The sequence below is a fragment of the Miniopterus natalensis genome, chromosome 6 (assembly GCF_054644295.1).
Source record: "Miniopterus natalensis isolate mMinNat1 chromosome 6, mMinNat1.hap1, whole genome shotgun sequence".
NCBI lineage: Eukaryota > Metazoa > Chordata > Mammalia > Chiroptera > Miniopteridae > Miniopterus > Miniopterus natalensis.
In genome coordinates, this window is record NC_142086.1 from 90,220,247 (window position 1) to 90,242,847 (window position 22,601).

A 22,601-nucleotide genomic window follows, 5' to 3' on the forward strand; every position below is an offset into this window, starting at 1 on the left:
GATCCTGTGGTAATGTGCTTTATGTGTCTCTTCTCTCATTTCTTACATCATCTACATTTTGAAACTTATTTCTTAAAACTTATAACCACAGCATTTTGGAAGAGTTATGTAAAAATTTTTTCAGAGTAGAGGCGAAGGTGGCCACTTGCTGTGGTGCCTCCGTGGTCGTAGATGTAAATTCGAACCCTCGGGCACCACTTGACCTCGTTGGGCCCACGCCCTCAGCTGAAAATCAGATCAGTGGAGTCCCTGCCCGTGTCTTACAGCCCGGGGGTGGGCGAAATCCCCTTATGCAGGGGGCGGGCCAGGGGCGGGAAAGGCCGCGTTTCAGGTCCCTTCCCTCAGCTCTGTCCCCTCAGGTGGACATGCTTTCAGGTGCCCACAGGCTCTGTGAGCGTCAGCACCACACACTTAGTGCACGACCACCTCAGTGAAATCAGCTTTTGCTTTTAAGCAGCTTGCTCTGCACATAAATAACCTACTTTGTATATATGTTTATTGTAGATTTTTAGAGGATTTTTAGAAGGAAAAGTAACCTTTGCTCCGACATATAAATATGATTTGTTTTCTGAAGACTATGACACCAGCGAAAAGTGCCGCACCCCCGCGTGGACCGACCGCGTCCTCTGGAGGAGGAGGAAGTGGCCTTTCGACCGGTCAGGTGGGGACGCAGCCTCCCGGGTCGGGGTCGCGGGGGCGGCGCTCGGGGGCTGCTGGAGGCTGATTTCCGCCTCCTCGCTGTCTTGTTTTGTTTGCTCGTTTCTCTGATTAGTGTGTTGGGCTGACGTTGGTCAAGGTCACGCGGGTCCCGGGGCACGTTCTGTGAGTGCGGCCTGTGTGCTACATGGCGCCTCCACTGCCCAAACTCGGATCTTCTTCTGCCACCATATTTTTGACCCCCTTTTACCCTTTTTTTTTTTTTTAACAACGGTTACATAGGGTAGAAGAAATGAAATTTAAATATAAAACAGATTTTAAAAATATTCCCAGACCTGCTTTTAATAACGTATTTAATTTTTCCGTCTATTTAAGTGACTCTTTTTCATAGAAAGAGAAGAAAACCTGACATTTCAGTTGGCTGCTAGTTGAGGTTTTACACGAAGCGGGTGGCCTGCAGATCAGGAGCTGCACTCCTCTGATGGATCACTCATGAAATCCTGTGTGGCCACAGGCTTTGAGTAGGCTCAGGGGTAAAGCCACGTCTTAATTTTTGCTAAGTGAACATAACATGGTCACTTCACCAGAAAACCTTTCTAACCTGAAGGTGTCCCGACCTCCTGCCCGTGGGCAAGTGTGTCCGGCGTCCCAGCCTCAGCTGGCGGCAGCCCCTGGAGCAGAGGCTCTCCCGTGCTCCTGGGGCCTGTCGTGCTCATGTGCTTCTCTCGTGTTGTTTTATTTCCGCTGCAGCTGAAGACTTAGATCTTCTAAATGCTAGTTTCCAAGACGGAAGCAAAATCCTCTACACGTGGACTCCCGGCACCCTGCTGCACTACGGGCGAGCGGAGCTGAAGACCTCCGACCACAGGTTTACAGCCTCGGTGTTTCCAGGGGGCTTGAAACTCATCCTGAGCCACATCTCTCCCGGGGCGTTTCTAACCCGCTGTCTTCCTCACGCCTCCAGGCCCGTCGTTGCCCTGATAGACATAGATATATTCGAAGTGGAGGCCGAGGAGAGGCAGAGCGTCTATAAGGAAGTCATTGCCGAGCAGGGCCCCCCGGATGGCACGGTGCTGGTCTCACTTAGGAGCTCTGAGCAGGGAAACTTCTTCGACGACACTCTGATCGATGCTCTGCTGCAGCAGTTTGCAGGTTTTGGTGAAGTAATTCTCATAAGGTGAGTAAACGTGTGTCATTCAGAAGCAGCTCGTGATTCATGAATCATGTTTTCTCTGTTAGAAATTACGTCGTTTAGTGTTTGAATAGTATATGAGTATTTTTATCCCCAGACTGTAGGAAAATTATGCTACAGAGATGTTATTGAAAGAGCTCATAGGTTTTAAAACTGAAATTTCTCCTTAGGAAATTTAAAGTCGAGTAGTGAACTTATATGGACAGTTGATGACCAAACACGTGCGCATTTGGATGTGGTCGCTCACGATCCCCATGCGATATAAGACGAGCCCTGTGTCGCATGAAGATGTAATTGCTGTTTTATTTTTTCAAGGAGAGTCAGAGTAAAGTGGATTTTTTTCCCCCCTCCTCAGTTTAAGAACTTTTATGTTTTAAGTAATTTTAACTCATTGAATTTTAGTCCTGGTTCCATTGCTGACTCAGCCGCCTGCCCTTTGCAGAACCACGGCCTCCTTCTTGTTTAGAAAACGCTCTCTCCTGGGCGTGCAGCCGTTGTGAGAGCCCAGGGACAGGTGCTGCTAAACTGCGCCGTCCGTCTGCTTGTTGACGCGTTTCATAGGTGTTGGGTGGCCACGCCTCTGTTAGGTTCTGTGGGAGGCACAGGAGACAGGGAGACTCGGCGCCTGTTTGTAACCTGGTGGGAAGATCCGCGTGTGCAGGGGCTCCCCTGGATCCTGAACGCACCAGCTCACAGAGTGAGGTGGTCTGAGAAGCAGGCCTAAGAAGCCTGGAGACCTTCAGGGAGCAAACGAGCAAGTAGAAAACATCGTGTTTAGACTTCCCTCAAATCTTTTGACAAAGATCTACCCTAAAGCTTTAAAATAAAACAAAAATGTTTCTGAAAATCTTCAGGCTTGAGGAGGTACACAGTGAGATCTTGGAGTTTACAGCTGACGGTAGGCTTGGCCAAGGCAGGAATGCCAAAGGACCGGAGCGTCCTGTGGGCTGTGGGGGGCAGAGAGCAGTGTCCTGTGAGCATGTGTGAAGTCTGCACTGGCTGGAAGACTCCAAAGTGTCCCTGAATGACCGACCCACGTCAAGGGCCTGTGCATCTCAGCCAGTCTCTAAGGAACGTATTGGAGCCAAAGCTTTCCCCAGAGTGCTCGTGGTCATCAGGAAAAGTACTGGTGACAAAGCAAGGCGTTGTCCTGACGTAAAGCGCGGGTGCCTCCCGCCTGGAATGTGCTGCGTGTTACACCTTTAAACAACCCAGTTGCAAGAGGAAAAAGACACTGGAGGTAACAGGAAAGGACTCCTGTCACCAGGAAGACCTTCTGGTCTAGAGCAAGACAGCCACGGGCAGTGCTGGGGTCACAGCTCCCTTACGTGTGACGGGGTGCCCTGGACGTGAGGGTGGCACAGATTTGGATGCACGTAGATATTTATCTCAATTGGGGGGAAAATCTAGAAGCTTTTACTCTAGTGAGTGGAAAGGGGAAGAAAATACAGCTTCTAAAAGGACCTACATACATCCAGGGATATTAGAACCAGAATCTCTGTAAAAGTTAGAAGTGAAGGACAGGCCGCGACTTCGCCCCCACGGGGCCACGGGTGCTTGGGGGCCACCGGCAGGGAGCACCTCACGGCTGGGCGGCACCGGGGCGGGAGGGCAGCCCCGCGTAGCGGGGGAGGAGCGCGCCAGTTTGAAAGGCCTCCCTGATGTTAGGGAAAAGGGGTCTCGACCCTGCAGCGTCGCGCCCTGGTGCCAGAGGACTGCCCGTGTTCGAGCGGTGGCCGAGATCTCCTCCGGGCCGTGGATTCCAACTGGACGTAGCAGCTGCTGTCTGCGCGCCTTCGCTTTTAGCCTTTCCCGCGTAATGCCTGGAACGCACGCGCTCGCGTCCTAGGCGGAGTGTCTGTACCTGTGTGTGTTTTCTCTCATCTTTGGAGAATCTGCAGGGGTTTCCGAGCGTGAGCTGTGCAGGTGGGAGCAGTTCAGCTCATCTGTCTCTGTAACTAAGGCGGGTGACGTTGTAATTTGTTCCATTCTTGTTTGCGTGATAACGTTGTTACGTCAGTGGCCGTCTTCTTCAGAACTTACCCTAACGTCCTCTTTATTTTTTACTTGTGGGGTTTCTTATTTCAAAGTTATAAACTAGAATCATAGCAAAGGCCATTGAAGTCTCCAGACAGTAAGTGACAAGGACCGTTCACGTGCGGTCCCTGGGGGAGGTCTGAGGGGACGGACAGGCAGGGGGTTTAATGAACACCCCGATCTTCTTTCTCGGTCAGAGGGGTTTGCTTCAGGGCGGTCATGAGGCAGCAGAAATACTCGTGCTGGCCTGTGGGTTCAGGAGACTCGGGCGCTAGTCCTGTGACTTTCTTGCCTTGTAAGGTCACTTTGAACGAGCCACTTAACCTCCGGCCCCTTTTCCGTCGATGAAGTGGAGGGTGGGAAGCGCAGGGGGGACGTCCTGGTGGTGGTCCGCAGGCCCCGGCCTTCTGGCCGGCTGTTCTGTGGCCTGGTACTGAAAGACTGCAATTGGGGTGCTCTTGGGAGAGCGCCCCCTGCAGGCCACCTGGCCCTGCTGCGCTCGCTCTAGTTTTTTTATTTCCCAGCCTCCACAGGCCCCTGCTAATCAGGAATCACCAGACTAGTCACTGGGCTAGTTATGTCTAAGGTATTAATTATTTTTATTGTTTGTTTCTCTCTCTTGAAGGTTTGTAGAAGATAAGATGTGGGTTACATTTTTGGAGGGCAGTTCTGCCTTGAGTGTTCTAAGCCTGGATGGTAAAGAGGTGAGGTGGCCCTTGTTGATTCTGAATTCTCTGTGATTAAGTGTCTGAGGGTTATACATGGAGCAAAGTTATCTAAATGTGTTTCCAGTTCCAGAGGATGAAAGACCTTATGGAGAACTGTATGTTACTATTTAGACGAGGTTTCTGACTGGTTCAGGATTATTTTGGTTGTTCCCTGGAGAAATTAACCATTGATAGAGATGAAGAAGAAAGCATGTTTACCACCTAATTTTATTTTAATGATTTTTGTATAAAATTTTTAAAAATTATTTGAATAGATATTTTGGCTCATCTATATAGTAGAAAATATTTCTGTCAAATGAAGAAAATGCTTTACTTACAAGAAAATGAGGGAGGAAGGTAGTCATTATTCTCAAGCATAAGTAAAATAATTCCCGCAGAGAGTGTAGTTGGTAATATTGTAATAACTGTGTGTGGTGTCAGGTGGGGACTGGACTCAGCGGGGTGATCGCTTCGCAAGGCATATAAATGTCTAATCACTATGTGGTACACCTGAAACTAATATACTACTGAATGTCAGGTGTAATTGGAAAATTAAAAATAATAAATCCATCTCATTGAGGCGCTTTAGAAACTTTTACTTAGTGGAGATAGTCCTACTCTGTGGTCTGAAATGTCATTGTGGGGGAAATCTGCCAGTGGTCTGGGAGACTTTTGCTTCTATAGAGTGCTGTGTCTCCATTTCTTCTGAGTGCTTTTGGACAAATCCTAAATGTCTAAGTAAATGGCCACTAGATAGGATGGACTAAAGTCCAAGCCTGATTTCTCCAACGGCGGCAACTCCAAAGGATTTCTCTGAGCTTCCTTTCGGCTATATTACTTCCACTTCCTTGGAGAAAATTTCCATGCACATATTGCTTTTGAAATAGATTTTTGTAGTGTCTTAATATGATTGTAATACACTCATGCAAAAGCAAGTCAAGAAATCCAGAAAAATGTAAAGAAAGAAATAATGAGACTTGAGACCCTACCGTTATGGAATAATGGCCCTCAACCTTCATATCACACACTATGTATATTACATATACACATATACATAAATACAAATGAGATATATGTGTGTACACATACATACGTGCACAAGCACGCATGGGGCCATGTTATACTGTTTTCTCACTGCCTCTTGAGACTCATAAACATCTTTCTATATGAACAAATATGTCGTTTTTAATGGCTGCTTTAGCGTTGTTATATAGATACATATATAAATTTATTTAACCAAACTCCTACTAATAGACATCTAGATTGTTTGCAACTTTTCATTATTAAACATTCTAGAGAGCCCTGTGTACACTGTGCCTCCCAGGGAGTCTAGTCTCAATTGTCCTTTGAGCTGAGGAAGACCGAGGCGCAGGGGTGGCAGCTGTCCTCACAGCGTGCTGGTCACAGCCACACGGTTCATTTGGAAGCTCATGATGGTTACACTCCAGAAACTTGTCAAATGCAGGAAGTTGAACTGTGTAGGAGAGAGCTTCCGTTTCAGAAAGAAAATTCATTTTGTGAGTGTAGGTGGTAAGTGAGAACATCCTTCTAGTGTCCAGTCATTTTTAACCAAGGACCTGGCGGCTGCCTACAAGTTTTTGACAATATTTTAACACATCAGTAGGATGGTGTAATTGGATATAACATGTTGGTGTTTTAGGTTCTACTTCCGTCTGCAAGCACTCAAAATCGCGGAGCAATAAGTGCCCTTTCACAAGTGACAGTTGTTATGTTTCCAGCCTCTGAGTCACTCCTGTGAGGATTTAAAATGGTCTTAAATTCTCTCAGCATTCTTCTGGCCTTTGAGACGCTGAAACTGCTTTTGCAGTGTGGCAGTTTCCAAGACCGTTAGTCCAAGCTTGGCAGTCCAAAAACAGGAGAACCGTTTTAAAGATTTGCTACTGCCTCCTCTGTGGCTGCCTCATACAGGAACAGCCACTTAATCTGTGGGTCAGAATCAAAGGAAGTGTAAAATTATGTAGCTGAGTTGTCAGTGAACTTAATCTGCTTGAGGGGAGATGCTGGCTGCCGCAGAGAAAGCTGACTCAGCGTCTTGGAAGAGACGACCGTAGATTTAGCAACAGGCTTCTGAAGGAGAGGGGGCGTTTAAACTAGTTAAATTCAGCATATGTGAAGCAGGTATGTTGAATTGGTCTAAATTAAGCCTGAGTAGGCAAGGCAGTCACTTTATTCCGTAATAGTTCATTTTCATGCCAATGAATTGTCATCTTTTATCTTTTACTCAACTAGTTATTGGGCCGGATTATAAGTATTACTTTAAAAAGTCCCGACTGGATCAAAACTTTGGAAGAAGAAATGAGTTTAGAGAAAATTAACGTGCCGTTGCCCTCGTCCACAAGCTCCACCCTCCTGGGTGAAGATGCGGAGGTGGCCGCGGATTTTGACCTGGAAGGTTTGTTGATTGAACGTGCTTCTAGATGCATGTCCCTCCCCTCAGCCTCCACGCCCATCCTTGTCTCTTCTGGTGACACAGCAGTACCAGGTTTTGTTGTGCATTGTACTGTGTTTATTTTGATTGTAAATGCATTGGCCGCTGTCATTCAAAGGTGAAGATCCTTACAGGTGTTAGTTTAGGTCCTTGTGTAATAGGAGCACAAGTTTGGTGTGTGTTTTTTTAAATTTTTTTAAAATCCTCACCTGAGGATATTTTCTTTTCAGAGTGGAAGGGAGAGCGAGAGGGAGACACATCGATTGGTTGCCTCCTGCACACTCCCTGACAGGGCAGGGATCAATCCTGCAACTGAGGTATGTGCCCTTGGCAGGAATCGAACCCGGGACTCTTCAGTCTGCAGGCTGACGTGCTAACCTCTGAGTCAAACCAGCCAGGGCACAAGTTGGTGGGTGGTTTGGTCCCACTGTTTGCAGTAAAGGTAGAAAAGCAGAAGTTCAGAGTGGGTGTCCTAACAGTGGACAGGAGCTCAGGGCAACCGCTACAAAAGGGGATACATTTCAGAATCATCAAAAACGATTCTAAAACGGAGCCAACCCGTATAGATGTAGCCACTTCGGGTTTAGGATATGGGACGGGTTATCTGGGTATAATATCTTCCTTAGACATGATTAAGAAATGACTGATTTTCTGGTGCTGTATGCATATTCTAGCATATTTTCCATTCAAATGCTTTTGTTTATAAAATGACATTACCTCATATTGTAGTACCCTGTGCATCCAGGTAACGAGTTTAAGAGCTAAACACTTTACAAGGTTACCTCCAGCTTTAACATTTCTCTCTCCCTTGGTTTGCTCAGTCCACACAGCGCCCTTCATGTGCCAGGTGCATGCTGGGTGCTGGAAGGTCAGCAGATGTCATCCTTGCCCTCTGAGAACTCACAGCCCAGTGGGTGTCACAGGGAGCAGGCAGTTACAGTCAGGTGACATCCGTCAGGAGTAGGCCTACTGCGGGTTCCAGGAGGGTCCCTCCCTTAGGTCTGGGAAGCTGGGAAGGGATCCCAGAGGAGTAGAAATTTAAACTGAGAATCTGAAGACAGAACGAGAGGTGAAAGAGGGTGGGGGAGGTGGCCCAGGAGGAAGGACTGAGCAGGGCCTGGGGCAGGTCTCAGGCGGACGTGCAGGTGCGCTGGCGAGGAGCATGGGGAGGAGGCGGGCGGGGCCGGCGGGTGGAGGAGAATGTAGCTTGAACATGTTGAATTTGGGGGGTCTGTGGGGTCTGATGTGGGCTCACAGGCAGCTCTGAGGGCAGTTAGACCACAGGTGTTCATCGCCTGGGCCGCAGGGCTTTATAGAGATGGAGAGAACAGGCCCTGATTGAAACAGAGAAACAGACTTCAAGCAAAGGCCAAAGAGGGCTGCCCGTGAAAGGAAACCGAGAAGGAACCACTAGAAATGTCAGAGCTAAGAGAATGTAGTGGCTTAAAAATGAAGGAAAGAAAGGGTAACAGAGATGGAGAGTCTGTGTCCCGTGTCTCAGATGAGGAGAGCAGCTTGCCCTCTGAATTCGGTAGCACAGAAGGAGGCTGCTGGTGGCTTCACAGGAGCCACTCAGTAGAGTGAGGAGCCAGATGGGGGTGAACTGAGGTGCGGACGGAGGGGTGGATGTGCAGTGTCTGTAGGCAACCCTTTAAAGGAGTTTGGCTTAGAAGGGGGAGAGAAGAGGGCAGCTGCCCCTGGGAAATGGGGGTCTGGGGGTGCTGTTTAAATGGGAGGCACGAGAGACTGCTGGGTGCTGATGGGAAGGGCTGTGGAGGCCGAGGCCACTGGGAAAGGGCAGCGGGAGTGACAGGGCAGGTCCCCCAGACGGGCGGCAGAGCCCGTTGCTCCACCCACAAGGACAGCTGTCAGACTCCACTTAGGGCCGTTGTTGAAAGGGGTCCCCATCTCAAGACTCCTGTGTTCCCTGTGACGTGTGAGAGTCAGGTGACCTCCAGGAATGGGGCCCCCCACCGTTTCAGAGTTGAAAAGGTTTGGGATAAAGCTCCTGAGCAGGAGTCTGGGGAGAGCCAGCCAGAAAATTGCGGAGCTGCCAGGCTGGACCCCGCATATTGGATGTGGCCGCCGTCCTGAGGGGCGTGTGGTTTCTCCAGCAGGCTCTCAGCAGCCCGTGTGCAGCTGTGAGAGCAGACGGTGGCCCGTGTGCAGGTGACGGAGGACCAGTGCAGCAGGGGTGGTGGGCAGAGGTGCAGAACCGGGGACTGAGGGCAGGTGCCGAGAAGCAGACTCGGACTGGGGGCCAAATGTGCAGGAATCCGGCCTGAGTCCTGGTGACGTCAAACAAGGAGGAAAACTGGGGAGACGGGGAAGTGGGAGGCGGTCGGAAGGAGGTGTCTGGAGCGGTGGGAGCATAGGTGAGGATAAGACCAGGTCTTTAGATTGTTGCCCTGTTGTCCACGTGGACTCTGATCCGCCCAGAAGGATGTCACTCACCGCAGTGCCCTGTGGTTGGTCCTTGACGGAGGAGGGTGGAGGCTGGAGGTGAAGGCGGGGAGGGGAGGTGTGAAGTGCATCCTGATGGCACAGCCTCGGAGAAGTGGGGAGTCCTGTTCTGGAATCAAACTAGGTTGCAAGGGGGCTCCCTGGCCCCACTTTCTAGCCCTGAGGTCAGGAGATGAGGGGGCCTGGGGAACCAGCTTCCAGTTAAAGCAGAGAGAGTCTGTGTTGGGTTGGGGGTGGGGGAGCTCAGGGGAGGTGGTCAGGAGGCCTCCGGGAAGAGGGTGTGTGGCCCTCTGCCAGCCTGTTTACCACCGGGCCCCACCTGGGTGAGGGGAAGTGCCAGGGAGCATAGGAGGGGTGGGGGGACAGCAGTAGGTGGCGCCAGCTGCCCGGTAGAATGCGAAAGCCCTGAGTCAGCCCAGCTCCAAGGCTTGTCCCCACCCCTCCTGTTGCTCTGAGATCCAAGAGCATCTTTTTTTTAAAAAAATATGTCTTTATTGATCTCAGAGAGAGGAAGGGAGAGGGAGAGAGAGAGAAACATCAATGATGAGAGTCATTGATCGGCTGCCTCCTGCAGCCCCCTGCTGGGGATCGAGGAGCCCACAACCCGGGCCTGTGCCCTGACTGGGAATCGAGCTGCGATCTCCTGGATCCTAGGTCAAAGTTCAACTGAGCCATGCCGGCGGGGCCCAAGAGCATCTTTAATCAAGTTTTCTGTAGCACAGTTGTCCTGATTCTAGTTTACATATAAATTTTATATGTACCTGCATGCTTAATCCATGCATGTTGTCAGTGTCATAGTGTTAGCATGTTTACTTTGTGTATTTCACCCCTTAAAACCAGATTGGTGAGGAAGATGTCTGAGAAAGTAAAGCAGGTGGTAACGGATAACCCTGTTTCCATAGGTGACGTTGATGACTATAGCGCTGAGGTGGAGGAGATCCTGCCCCAGCATCTGCAGCCGGCTTTGGGGTCCGGCCTCGGCACGTCCCCGAGCTCCTCACCGCGGACCAGCCCCTGCCAGTCACCCACAATACCCGAGGGCCCTGTGCCCTCCCTCCCCATAAGACCAAGTCGAGCCCCGTCCAAGACTCCTGGGAACCCACCCTCACAAGGTGGGTAAGGTGTTTCAAGTTCTGTGTGACCGTCCCTGGCGCTCTTAGGTTTGGGTGGTTGTATCCCTGGTGCCGCTGGAGCCCCTGTGGAGAGCCCTTGTGTTTAGCTCCTCCCTGTGTGCAGAGTGCGCTGTGGTTTTCTGTAGACAGAACGGGGGCTTCCTAGGTGGTGCCCCAAGTGGAAACGAGACTCACCGCCGCTCACTGGGCGAGGCTGTGCCTTCACCCTTGTTCTGTGCGCTCAGCTCGCCCCGGTCCTGTAGCTGACGCTCATCTGCTGTTGTAGTGAGAGCTGTGCCGCTGGGCTGAGCTCTGCGTGACCTGTGTGCCCGTATGAGGCAGGATTGAAACTGGAGTCATCGCTCCTCCCAGTTGGAAGATCTGTCCTTGGAAGCTGTTTCTACCACATGACCGGGTCCGTTTCACCCCAGCCAGCATCTCCCATTGCTTACACGTCCCGCATTTGCCGTGGTGCTCTCAGAGGCCCGGCTTCCTTAGGTGAGCTGGGAGCCGCTGAGGCGTAGAGAAGAGCAGACTCCTTTTCCTCCTCTTTGCTGGTCAGCGGACTGCAAATGCCCTAAACAGGCCTCTGTGCCGTCCGGATGGTCCCCTCAGTAAGTCTCCTTCAGCACCTGGGCCCAGGTGAGTCCACATGCAGCGAGCATCACTGCTTCCCGGTACCAAAGCGTAATTCACTGACACAGCGCTTCTGTGACACTAAAGACACAGGTCATTTTGCTGCAGAGAGAAATGGCGAGTGAGAATGTCGTTGCTGTGCAGGAAGCACCATCCCCCCTCACTCCCGCCCCCTCGGAGCCTGGCCTCACTCCAGGCGCTTTTCCAGGTTCTCCCGTGGACGCTCAGCCAGCAGTGCAGCCACAGCCGCAGGTCCTGGAGCCCAGGCGGCCGCCTCCTCCCCGCCCAACGGCTCCTCCCGCACGGCCAGCGCCCCCGCAGAGACCTCCGCCACCTTCAGGTAACAGCTGTTTCCCCTTCGGGGCAGAGAGCCCTCCTTGCTGCGTCACAGATGCATGTCTCCGATCTGGGTTTTACTCTGTCGCTGCTGCCTCCTCAGCCTTCTTTGCAGAACACGGGAGGCGAGGCGGCAGGTGGTGTCCCCGCGAGGTTCCCAGGGACGTGTTCATAGCTGCCTCCTGGCAAGGGCGCAGTGTTTGCGTTGTTTCTGCTGACTGGGTGCAGCTGTGCTAACTTCTGATAAGCGTATGGCTAGACCCAGAGAACATGCGTATGCTTGTTTACTGTGAAGTTTTACGTACTTGTTTAAATGTTCTTTTTAAATAAGTATGTGTTGTTACTTAAGCTATTAGAAGTACTTGATTTAAATAGTAGCTTTTTTGTAATAGCAAGATGCTAATCGTTCCTGCATGATGTTGACGTCAGGCTGCTGTGGTAAATCTTCTACTTAATGTTGTTTCCTCTCTGCTGCATCTTTCCTTGTGGACCCCAAGGGGCTAGGAGTCCTGCACCTGCTAGAAAGGAACTCGGAGGTAATCGTTTGTTATCATACGTGCATCTCAGCTCATGGTGTTTTGGAGTTTGATCTCTGTAACTGAAGGGCATTTTAGGTTTGTTTGATGAAAGTCACAGGGAATGACGATTATATTTTTAATAGCTCCAAACTTCTATTCCTGTTAAGTAAAAGCCTCGAGCTCGGTTTCGTTAGTGGATAGAGCCTGCGGCAGGTCCCCGTTCCCAGCAGACAGGGCTGGGCACCCGTCCAGGCCTGATACACTTTTCCTTAATAAATATGGTCAGTTTGGTTACAGAGATTTAATTCCCAAAGTCATACTGATTTCAAAGGGGGTGTGGGTGCAGGGACTGTAGAACCCCCCAGTGTTTGGCCAGCGGTGCTGGAGCCGGTGCCCTCGTCCAGCAGCTTCCCGGAGGGCAGTTTACAGGGAGAGCAGTGGCCGGAACCAGCCGTCGGGGGTCCCACAGGGTCTTCTCAGAACTTGTCACAAAACCCAGCCTCCGTTTTTAAACGTAAGAAAATTTTTACTAACAAATGAATCACTTTTTGTGTAAAGTACAGTTTGATTTACGTGGAAACTCACGAGAGCTCATGGGAGGTGTGTGTGTGGGATCAGCTGTCATTAGTGATCAGCCTCACAGCTCTGGACGCGCCTCCGCGGGGCAGTTTTTTCACTGACTCTCGGACTGCGTCTGTTGTCCCTCTTAACTCCTGCTTTTATTTATATTTTCCTGGTAATTCTGTTTATCTCTTCCTTTAATGAGGAAAACAACCAGTAGAAAATAAATTTTTTAATGAATTTTAAAAACTAACTCAGTGACCTATTTAGAAATCCGATTTAACTGTTAAAAATCGCCTCTCTTCCTAAATCTTTCGTAGGCAGCATTCGCAGCGTTTTCCCCTGTGGACTAGTAGCTCCCGTAAGGCAGTGAACTTAGAGGAGTCATTGTAGTGCTTCTAGAGTTTTTGAAAAATAATGCAGCAAGACGCCTTCTGATGGACTAGGATAGTCTGGTCTCGTGGGAATTTAAAATGAAATCCAAACTATGATTTTTTCCCTTTTGGCTGCCAAGCACTGGAGCTCTTTCTAGGGATTTCACTCTGAACCTAGGGAAGGAGGGGATCATAGCAGAGGCTTTCCGCGAACGCCCTTTCCCTCCCTGCTGCGGGCGTCTGGGTCTGGACGGAAGGAGCCCATCCCCCTGCCCTTCTCCCGGGGCGCCGGCTGGGCTGGGCGTCCCAGCCTGGCTGGGGGGATGTGACCGAAGAAACCGGTAGAGAGCCCTTCGCACAGGCAGGCTTCCCACGAGATCGTCCTGCGTGCCCGCTGTTCACTCGGCGCCGTGGGCCCTGAGCGACACCCGGCTTCTGTTCTTTCTCTAACAAGGTGCCGGAGCCCCGCGCAGTCCCGGGGTGGCCAGGCGAGAGATGGAAGGTAACAGACCTGCGGGTCAGATGTGTAGGGACCTGTCGTCCTCTGACCATCAGCCCCCAGTGTCGGAGGCGCGCTGAGTGTCCGTGGTCCCACCGCGCACGTCCGCCCCTCCTCACGTGCACCTGTCACCGTGTGTCCTCCCTTACTCTCTGCCGCGTCTAATTTCTGATGACAGCCATTCGATTTCCCTGCGACTCTTACTTGTTTTATGCTGTTTTGTGTCTATTTCATGTATGCTTAGCAGTGAAATTACTGTACAATGTTATTTTAAGGAAAATACCTTCAAAATCCTTTTCAGAATAAGTCATATTTAGAAGTGTCCTGTGCTAACTCTGGATCTTTAATAATAATAAATAAGCCCTGTTAATTCAAGTCCAGGAATTACTTGTGAATGACTTCAGATAACGTAAGTAATTTTATACGTAATGATGCCGAACTAAATTTGCTTAAAAGAGAGTTGAGAGTGGAAGCCATTCGTTAGGATGAGAGTCACTAGCAGGCTGATGTATTTCACATAACAGTCGCACTTGAATTTCCTTTCAAAAAGCGTAAACCTGAGGTGCTGCTTTCACTAGCCCCCCGACTCCCCCACTTCACCCTTGGCCCCCACTCCAATGTGTGAGCCGCATTTCACACTCCTTCCCTGAGGCAGGTGTCTAGCGGTAAGACAGCCTGTCTCCTAACAGACCCCTCAGAGCTCATCGTAGGATCACTTTCTCCATCGTGACACCTACGGCTGCGCCCCCGCGCCCTGTCGCTAGGAGCCCCTGGGTGACCTGGTCTGTCTGCTCAGGCGCAGCTCTCGGGTGGCTCGAGAGGCAGGAGCCAGTCTGACCTTCCCCTGAGGGGACCCTCAAGGTCACAGGAGGGAGCTGTGCTGGGAAGTCAGCTGGGAAGCACCCCTGTGGGTGAGGCATCGACTCGGCTCAGCTGTCCCCATGCCTGTCATGAGAGTGTCCTCATTTCAGGGCTGATAAGACCCTTCACCGTTGTCCAAAGCCACGTCCTTTGTCACCGTCTCGTGCCCCGTGCCTGCTGGTAGGGGGCAGAGCAGCACCTCATGTTCTGCTGTGTTGCCGTGTTGTTCACTTACGACTGTTTTCTTTCCTGCTTCAAAGCACCCAAAAGCCCTGGGACGACACGGAAAGAAAATATAGGTAAAAACGCTTGAATTGAGCTCCTTACCTTAAAACTGGCTGAGACTGGACACGTGGGATATAAGTGCATGGCTACTTGTTTCTTTTTAAAAAAACCTCGAATACATGGTGTGATGTGTTTGTTGCAGGACGCAGTCAGCCTTCGCCTCCAGCAGGACTCGCAGGCCCAGGACCTGCTGGACACAGCGCAGCCCGACCGGTAGGCAGACCTGCCCTGGAGCAGGGGTCTGGGTTCTGGGTCCCGAATGCGGTACCTCGGAGAAAGCGTGTGATCCACCAGGGCCTCCGTGTCTGTGAGGGCAGACGTGTTTGGGCAGCTTTTATCATATTTTCTGAGTAGCTAATGAGGACAGAAAGTCACCTTCAACAGGAAGAATTTTAGTAGATTTCAGGAAAAGGTTTATGGTGGAGTCTGTACCTAAGCGGCGCTCACGGTGTTAAGTCTGGGAGCGGAGCAGGCGCAGTGTGACGTCTGTAATCACGGATTGCCGTGCTCCCGGGATGGGAAGTAATGTACAGACGGAGAGGGAGGAAATGCGAGCCCTCAGCCGAAGGGTGGGACCTGGGACCTGGTACAGCATCTAGAAGTTAACAAACTACGTCTAATGGAGCTGCGGCTAATTTCTAAGGAGACATTCTCATGAAATGTCCAAGGTGGGAACGTTTTGTCTTTCCCCCGGGAGCTCCACTTACCACCCGACCTAAAGGTCCTTTTCCAGATGTAGCATCACACCAGTGTCGGTGGGATGTCCCCAGAGATCCCTCGTCCCCACTCCTGGTTTCAGAAGAGGAGAACCCCTCTCCACTGGCTCGGCCACGCTTCCCACATGCGCTTTTTCAAACTCCGCGTGTCACTGTAAGAATAGCCGGAAAGCCAGGGCTCTGTGGGGGGGGCTCGTGTGGTCACTTAGAGTAAGAAGTGTTGGGGGTTTAGAGCCATCAGCAAATGTATAGAAATACGTAACATAAGTAGGTGGCGGGTTCAATTCCCGGTCAGGACGCACACCATGTTTCGGGTGTAATCCCAGATGGGGGCGCCTGCGGGAGGCAACCGATTGATGTTTCTCCCCCCCATGGAAAGTGCCCTCAGGTAAGGATTACGTTTACCGGACTGAGGTGGTCACTGGAGAGTTTCTGCTTCTGTGCTAAAAGTGAAACCTCAGCGTGGCTTTTCACGAGCCTCCGTTGCTCAGTGTCCGCGTTGCTGCATTGCCCGCGACCTCAGCGGTTTGGCCGTGGTGAGGGACGCGGCCCTGCAGTTCTCACACCTGCGAGGGATCCTGGCTTTGTTCTCTAGCTTTGTGGCATTGAGAAGTTGTACCCATGTCTGCCCTTGCTTTAAAATGGGATGACAAAATGACACCTACCTCTGAGGGGAATTTTGAAGTTGGCATGTCTCTACCGTGTTTAACACAGTGGCACATAGTAAACATTGAAAAACAAAAAGAAAGATTTTAAAACTTAGGTATGGCTCTAAATAGAGAGCAGTTAGCAAACAGAGATGGCGAATAGCAGAGAGGAGATGAAGTGAGATGCAGGAGCGAATGTTTTCGCCCAGTCCCTTACCTGTGCAGTGCGCAGGTGTCTGAGACGCTGTGCTTCCTTCCCCTTCAGGTGATCCCACCCCGCGTCGGAGTGATCAGTGCCCCGCAGAGCCAAGCCCGGGCATCTGGGGGGAGGCCGGCTCCCGAGAGCCAGAGCAGAGCCTCGGAAGTCCCAAGAGGTAGGCACAACCCTAGAAATCTAGTTGAAAGACCCAGAGCCTCTGCCAGTGTGCGAGAGGGGGTAAGAATGGTTTCTCAGGAAACACCAGAAGATGACTTTTTAGGTCCAGTCCTTCTCCCTGAACCACTGAAGCCTCTGGCCGCCCTGCCCGCCTCTGGTCAGAAGATGCAGGAGCCTCTGGTCCCTACAGCAGCCCCACTGCCTCAGGCTGCCCCCCAGCCCAGCCTGGAGACCCCGCCCCAGCCGCCGCCCCGCAGCAGGTCCTCGCACAGCCTGCCCGCAGAGCCGCCGGCGCAGCAGGTGAGTCCTGGGGCGCGGCCTTCGACGCCCTCCTCTCGGTCAGTAGTTTGCACAAGAAGTAAACGAACCCCCGGTGTACTTTGCTTTTCCCTCTTGGTCGTGATAGCATCTTAGGTGTGACTTCAGCAGATGAGCGTCGTCTGACCTCAGTCACGGAACAAACTTGAGGGTTTGGATCTTTTCTTTGAACCTGTTGCTTAGATCAGGGTTTCTCAGGGAACCTACATTAGGTTCTTCAGGGAGCTTCCAAGTGGCTTGTTGCTTTTAAAGTGTTTGTGACTCTTTTCAGGCACAATTTACTCTGAATAGTAAACAACTTAGGATGAGCGGCAATAACTGATTTTCCTTATTGCCTTTGCTCATGACTAATAAATTAGCCTGGCTTTAAACAGAGAAGACTCCTTTTACTCCTCCTGATGCGGGCACAGTTCCCTTCTGTGGCGGAGGCCCTGGGTGCCTCGGGAGCTGAGCCAGGTTCTGCCCTGTCGGCGCAGTCGAGGTGCCTGGGTGTGTGGCACAGGCTTAGCCCCCAAGTGAGAGCCATCAGAATGCCGCTCGGCGCTGCACGGAACGGGGCTGTTGGCCCGGCGGCCGGAAATCGTGAGCGCACAGGGCCTGTTAGGCTGCAGGGGTCTCGCCTGGCAGAGCCATCTGATGTGTGTACCGGAGTTATCGTAATACAGGAATAGTCACGGAGGTTAAATTGTTCTGTTTTTATTTGATGCTGTTTTACTTGGTTCTTGTTATAGCCTTTTCAGTAAAATTATTTAAAATAAAATTTATATTTAGTAAGTGCATTTTCTGTTGTCTAGCCTTACATTTTAATTTATCCTAAAGTTTTAACTCAAAAGGACCATCAAGGCCAAAGAAATGTGCAGAGTTTTAGAAGCCTGCTTTTAAACTTTGGGCAGATCTAAAGCACAGAGACCCTTAACTCATTTATAAGGTATAGTTTGCATTTATTTTTACAGGTATTGGAGTATGTCTAGCTACTTGGCAGAGGTGAAGTTTATGCTTCTACATAGTGAAAACAATGTTAAAGTAAAACAGTGTGAATATTGTTAGCAATTAGCAGTTACTCAGACTGTTGGCCACATTTGTAAAAGCTAAAGGATATATAATCAAGAAGAACAGTATGTTCTCTTAAGCTAATTAATACCTAAAATATTCTACATTTTCAGTTCAGAAAATGGAGGATCCTGAAGATAATGCAATTGTCTGTTCTTTTCTCTCTGAGACTTTTTGTGAGTCATGGATTTTTTGCCTCACTTTCTTGTAAGGTGTACTATTGTATTTTCTACTGTAATCGGAGGGCAAAGTCTTTTAAACTGGCCGCCTTCGAGCTTTCAGTCATGTTCCAGGACAGAAAGTGAGCGTCCGTTCCATCAGACAAAATTAGTTTGAGCCCTAACTCAGCAGTACATTTTTCACACAAAGTTACAAAAGAAACTGGAGTTGCTGCTGGAACGTATGCCATGACCTGTAAATGTCACTGCTCGCAGGTAGTGTGTAATCTGGAACCGAAGGTATTTTGAAGACTGGGTTTTCAGGGCCGCCGCTGGTTTCGGATTATCCTAACTCTTTCCTTTGCTGTCTGTCCCTCTCTCAAAGCAGGAGCAACCGTCAGGGTAACAGGTATTGGACTGTTTCTCGGTCTTCTGCGTGCTTCTCACCTGTCTCCACCGTGGATGTATGGCTCCCGCCCTCATACATCTGCAGCTTCACTCATTTTTACAACCACCCGTCCACATCGATAACTTCTGTTCTCATACCATAAAGCCCGCTTTTTCCCCTTTAGTATTTTGAATTTTTAGGAACCATTTTAGTTGTTCTTGCTAATGCTTTACCATAATTTGCTTTGTTTTTTATGAAAATTAACAAAACTAAAAATTGTAACTTCAATAAGGTGAGCTTTACATATATGAAAGTATTTGGCAAAACTAAATTGATTCTTGGCATAATTTTCTTTCTTAGGTTTCTTTTGGAAAATTTCAAATTTTAGTTGCAAGATTCTTTTTAGTATGGCAGAATCGATGATTCAGAAAGATGAAAGTTAGTATTATAACAGGATTATTTAAAGGTCCTTCCAACACCTTTCTCTGTGAAAATACCACCGTTTTTACTGTGAATTCATCAGATTCATAGGTTATAAATTCTAATATGATGAATGGTGGGGTGGCTGTCACAGTTTCAGGTTTGATAGAGCAAAATGATCCTGCTTCTACCAAATTATCTTGAACTTATTTTGAAAAAAATTTTTGGTAATATATGAAAATAAAGATATTTAAATGTGTAGCATTTATTTAGCAAGGTCCCACTTTTCTAAGCTGAGCAGACTCTCCTTTCCTATAACCTGTTTTGTGGACTGTTGCCTCTGCCGCTGGAGAGCTGGGTGCCAGACCCAGTCCAGGACTTCGTTTGTTGCGTCAATCACGACAGTCCAAACGCCATCGGCACTGGAGAGCCGGCTGCACCCCGTGGTGCCTGTGACAGACTTGCCTCTGAAGCAGGTTTCCAGTCATAGGTCTGTTTCCCTTCAATATACTGAGAATACAGTTTAGAGTCTGGGAGATGTTTACTCTTTAATCTTGTACAAATTTATTGTCATATTAAGTTTGAAGAAAAATATACTTAATTATTCAATTGTAAAGTATGTTAAGGACAGTTGAATAAAACACTCATATACTTGGAAGTCGCTTACGGAGTTCCCACCCGCTTGTTGTGCGGGTGCACGGCTCTCCCCCCTGAAGCACCAGGTCACTGCTCCGAAGGCCCATGCATGTATTAGGGGGACCGCTGCTCTTTTTCAACATGGTTCATGAACGTTTAGTTATTTGCTTTAACGACTAAGTTCTTTTTGGATAGTGCTCCATTTTGTTACATTCCAGGTCTTGAGCTAAAATTCTCCCTCTCCTGTTCTTTTCAACCCAAAGGTCTGTTTTTTTATTTTTAAATTTGGTGTTAATATCCAAGATATCCAAGTCATCCATCTAGTTTTAAAATAAAAATGAAGTACCTGGTGAGCTCATCTGCTCCTGTGGCCGGGACCATAATGTGTCCCTGAGAGAAGGTCGCCGAGCGCCCCTCCACCGGCTTCCTTGTGAACAGGCCCTGGGCGCCCATTGTCTGTGATTGAAGTAGCTCGACACTGACCCCCCAACACCAGTCACAGACGGCTCTGCACGTGGCCAGGATGGGGCACTACTTGGCACAGCTGCATTGTGGTTTTAGAATTAATAGACCAAGTAGAAATGGGATTTTTAAAACGATGGGTTTAAAATAATCATTGCTTTTGATTACTAGTGAACACATCTAGATGTTTTGGAACATTTTTTCAAGATGAGGCAGGTCACTTAAGGAATATCGTCACGTTATTCGTAGAGCTGCTTCTACAAAGGAGAGTTACAGGAAACGGCAGAGTGCTCGGCACGTGGGTTTTCCAAGTAGAATAGGAAAAGGTGCAGTGTCTCCAGCTTATGAGTCCAGTGGACTAGCAAATTAACCTTCTGCCAGGAAGGTGAGTTTCCATAGTGACATTAGCTTTAAATGAAAGTACATCTAAAGGAGTGATGAAGCCACTCCGCTGTCACAGATGGGTGTTGGAATGTCCTAGATTCAGCACAAGTGGCTTCCCCAGTGTGCTGACACCCTGGGCAGGAGCAGGGCTCACGTGCCGATCCTGTGCAGCTCCGTGTCACCACATCAGTTACTTGCGCAGACGAGAAAGCTCTAATAAATGGATGTATTGAGTGGGGAGTTTTTTAAGAAGATGATTTTAGCTGTCTTATCTTATTTAATCCACCAGAGTGACAAGCTACAAAGCTTTCTATTTCCTAAACATGTATACTTGCCCCAAGTCAAGAATAATTGAGAAAAAGCAAGTGCAGGGAGTATTAAGAGTAAATATATTACTTTAAAGTTATTTTTTTGATCACTCAGTGCTCTTCTTTTCCAGGTAAAAACCAATGGAGTCCCAGCCATCAGACTGGAATCACCGATGAAGAGCGACCCGTTTGAAGATCTGTCACTTAGTCTGCTTGCTGTGTCAAAGGCCCAGTCACCTGTGCACGCATCACCTGTTCTCACCCCAGGCCCGAAGGGGTTGGTCCCATTGCCTCCTGCAACACAGACTAACGCCAGTGCTCTGAGCTCTGTAGGCTGCATGCTGACATTGCCTCCACCTCCAGCCCGGAATAAGTCCCAGGAAGACATGCAGTGTTCTTCCAACCCGTTTACTGCGAGACCGGCCGGCACAAACCCTTTCGCCGACAGGACTGCTGCTCCTGGAAACCCATTTAGAGCCAAGTCCCAAGAACCCGGGGCACCTTCGTGGCTCCCCAAAGACGAGCCCGTCGCCAGCAGTCCCTTTCCTCCTCTGAAGCCTCCCGGTCATAACAGTAGCCAGCCTTCACCTTCACCTTCCCCTTCCCCTGACTGCTTCCAGGACAGCTTTGACCCGCAGAGCCATTCCACAGTGACGATCAGCCATCCAAAGGGATGGGTGACCTTTGAGGAAGAGGACGACTTTGGTGAGAAAGGGAAGTCGAAGTCAGCTTGTCTAGACCTGCGGGGTGCTCGGCCAGGCCCGGCTTCTGCCTGCAGCGTGACCTTTGATGACGCCTGGAGTAAAGGTACAGATGTCCCCTCCTGTGTGCTGCCATCGCGGAGGCCGCCCCCTCCTCCTGTCTCTCTGTTCCCGGCGGGCCCTGCCCCGCCAGCTGACCCTTTCACTGCTCTGGCGTCTCAGGCGCCTCCCGCACTGGACTTCACGGAGAGATAGTGCTCTGCGTGGAGGACGGCAGCTCCTGTGCGGGCGGCCGGAGCCGAGAGGACTGGGCATTAGCTATGTTATGTGCAATAAGTCGTCATTCAGTGCACTGAGGTGAAGAAATACCACTACTGCTGTGTACAGAGTTGGAATATGTTGTATATTGGAAATAACGACAAAGTCCTTCTCATTATTAACTGGAGTTTTGGTGTGTTTCTGTTTGAAAACTGAGTAGTAGCCATAAAAAGTGCTCAGAACTACTTTAGAAAATAGTCCTCATTCAGAAATTTGTGAGTCTTCTCTATAGAGACCCCAGAAGCCCAAACAACTCCCACCCGAGGTTGTGCCAGCCTTTCGTCCTGGTTAATATTGGGGTTTACAGGTATTTACCAGAGAGCCGTCAGAGGGACACCAGAACAGGGCTTTGAAAGGAACTGCTTTTAAAAAAGTGTGTATCCCCCACCCACACACACTGCATGTGTGTACACTTAGGTGTCTTAAGACTCGTTTAAATTCTAGGGTATAACTCGGGCCAAATTTTTACCTAAATGTTCTAATGGATTTTTTTTTTTTTAATATTTCATTATCAAATAGCTGTAAATGAAATTTGGACACTTTTTCATAATTGTCTTTCCAAAACTAGAGTAATCCTTACTCCAGAACCAGAAATTTTCCCCCTTACACCCCCCCCCCCCCGTCACTCTGCAGTCCACTGCCCAGTATGCTCCCCTCGGGGAGCAGCAAGCCCATGGGCGCTGTCCTGCAGACGGGCACTCCAGCCCTTTCCAAGGAGCATACGCCCTTTAGTGTGGGGAAGGCACCTCCCGCCGGGCTGCGACACACCCGCACCGAGCGCCCGTCCGTGTGTGAAGGCGCGTGCTGCCCATTCCCTCCCGCTCTTCCCTGTGCCGCTCTGGCTCTGGCGCTTTACCGGCCGGGGCAGCAGCAGCCCGGGTGTGCTCTGAGCTGGGATTTCCTCCGGGTCTGTCTCCCCTGAAGGGGCTGCAGACAGAGCACACCTGCGACGCTGCTGCTGGTCTCAGAGGCAGCCCTACAGTGGGCTGCGGATTTCGGCTCCTGCGCGGCCAGCGTACAGCAATCCGCCTT

The 22,601-nt window shown here is 49.9% G+C and overlaps 1 protein-coding gene across 1 annotated transcript in view; it reads left to right on the forward strand.

Annotated features, from left to right (window-relative positions):
- SYNJ1 (synaptojanin 1) overlaps nucleotides 1-22,189 on the forward strand; it is a 64,750-nt gene extending 42,561 nt beyond the window's left edge. The window contains exons 18-30 of the mRNA XM_087818482.1: nucleotides 505-661; nucleotides 1,408-1,525; nucleotides 1,622-1,834; nucleotides 4,512-4,590; nucleotides 6,844-7,006; nucleotides 10,408-10,617; nucleotides 11,462-11,593; nucleotides 12,087-12,125; nucleotides 14,663-14,701; nucleotides 14,830-14,900; nucleotides 16,316-16,424; nucleotides 16,530-16,726; nucleotides 20,682-22,189. Of these exons, the coding sequence (XP_087674608.1) occupies nucleotides 505-661; nucleotides 1,408-1,525; nucleotides 1,622-1,834; nucleotides 4,512-4,590; nucleotides 6,844-7,006; nucleotides 10,408-10,617; nucleotides 11,462-11,593; nucleotides 12,087-12,125; nucleotides 14,663-14,701; nucleotides 14,830-14,900; nucleotides 16,316-16,424; nucleotides 16,530-16,726; nucleotides 20,682-21,506 (2,352 nt within the window). The 3' untranslated portion in view covers nucleotides 21,507-22,189. The remainder of the gene's footprint in view (nucleotides 1-504; nucleotides 662-1,407; nucleotides 1,526-1,621; nucleotides 1,835-4,511; nucleotides 4,591-6,843; nucleotides 7,007-10,407; nucleotides 10,618-11,461; nucleotides 11,594-12,086; nucleotides 12,126-14,662; nucleotides 14,702-14,829; nucleotides 14,901-16,315; nucleotides 16,425-16,529; nucleotides 16,727-20,681) is intronic.
- Nucleotides 22,190-22,601: the final 412 nt, after the last annotated feature.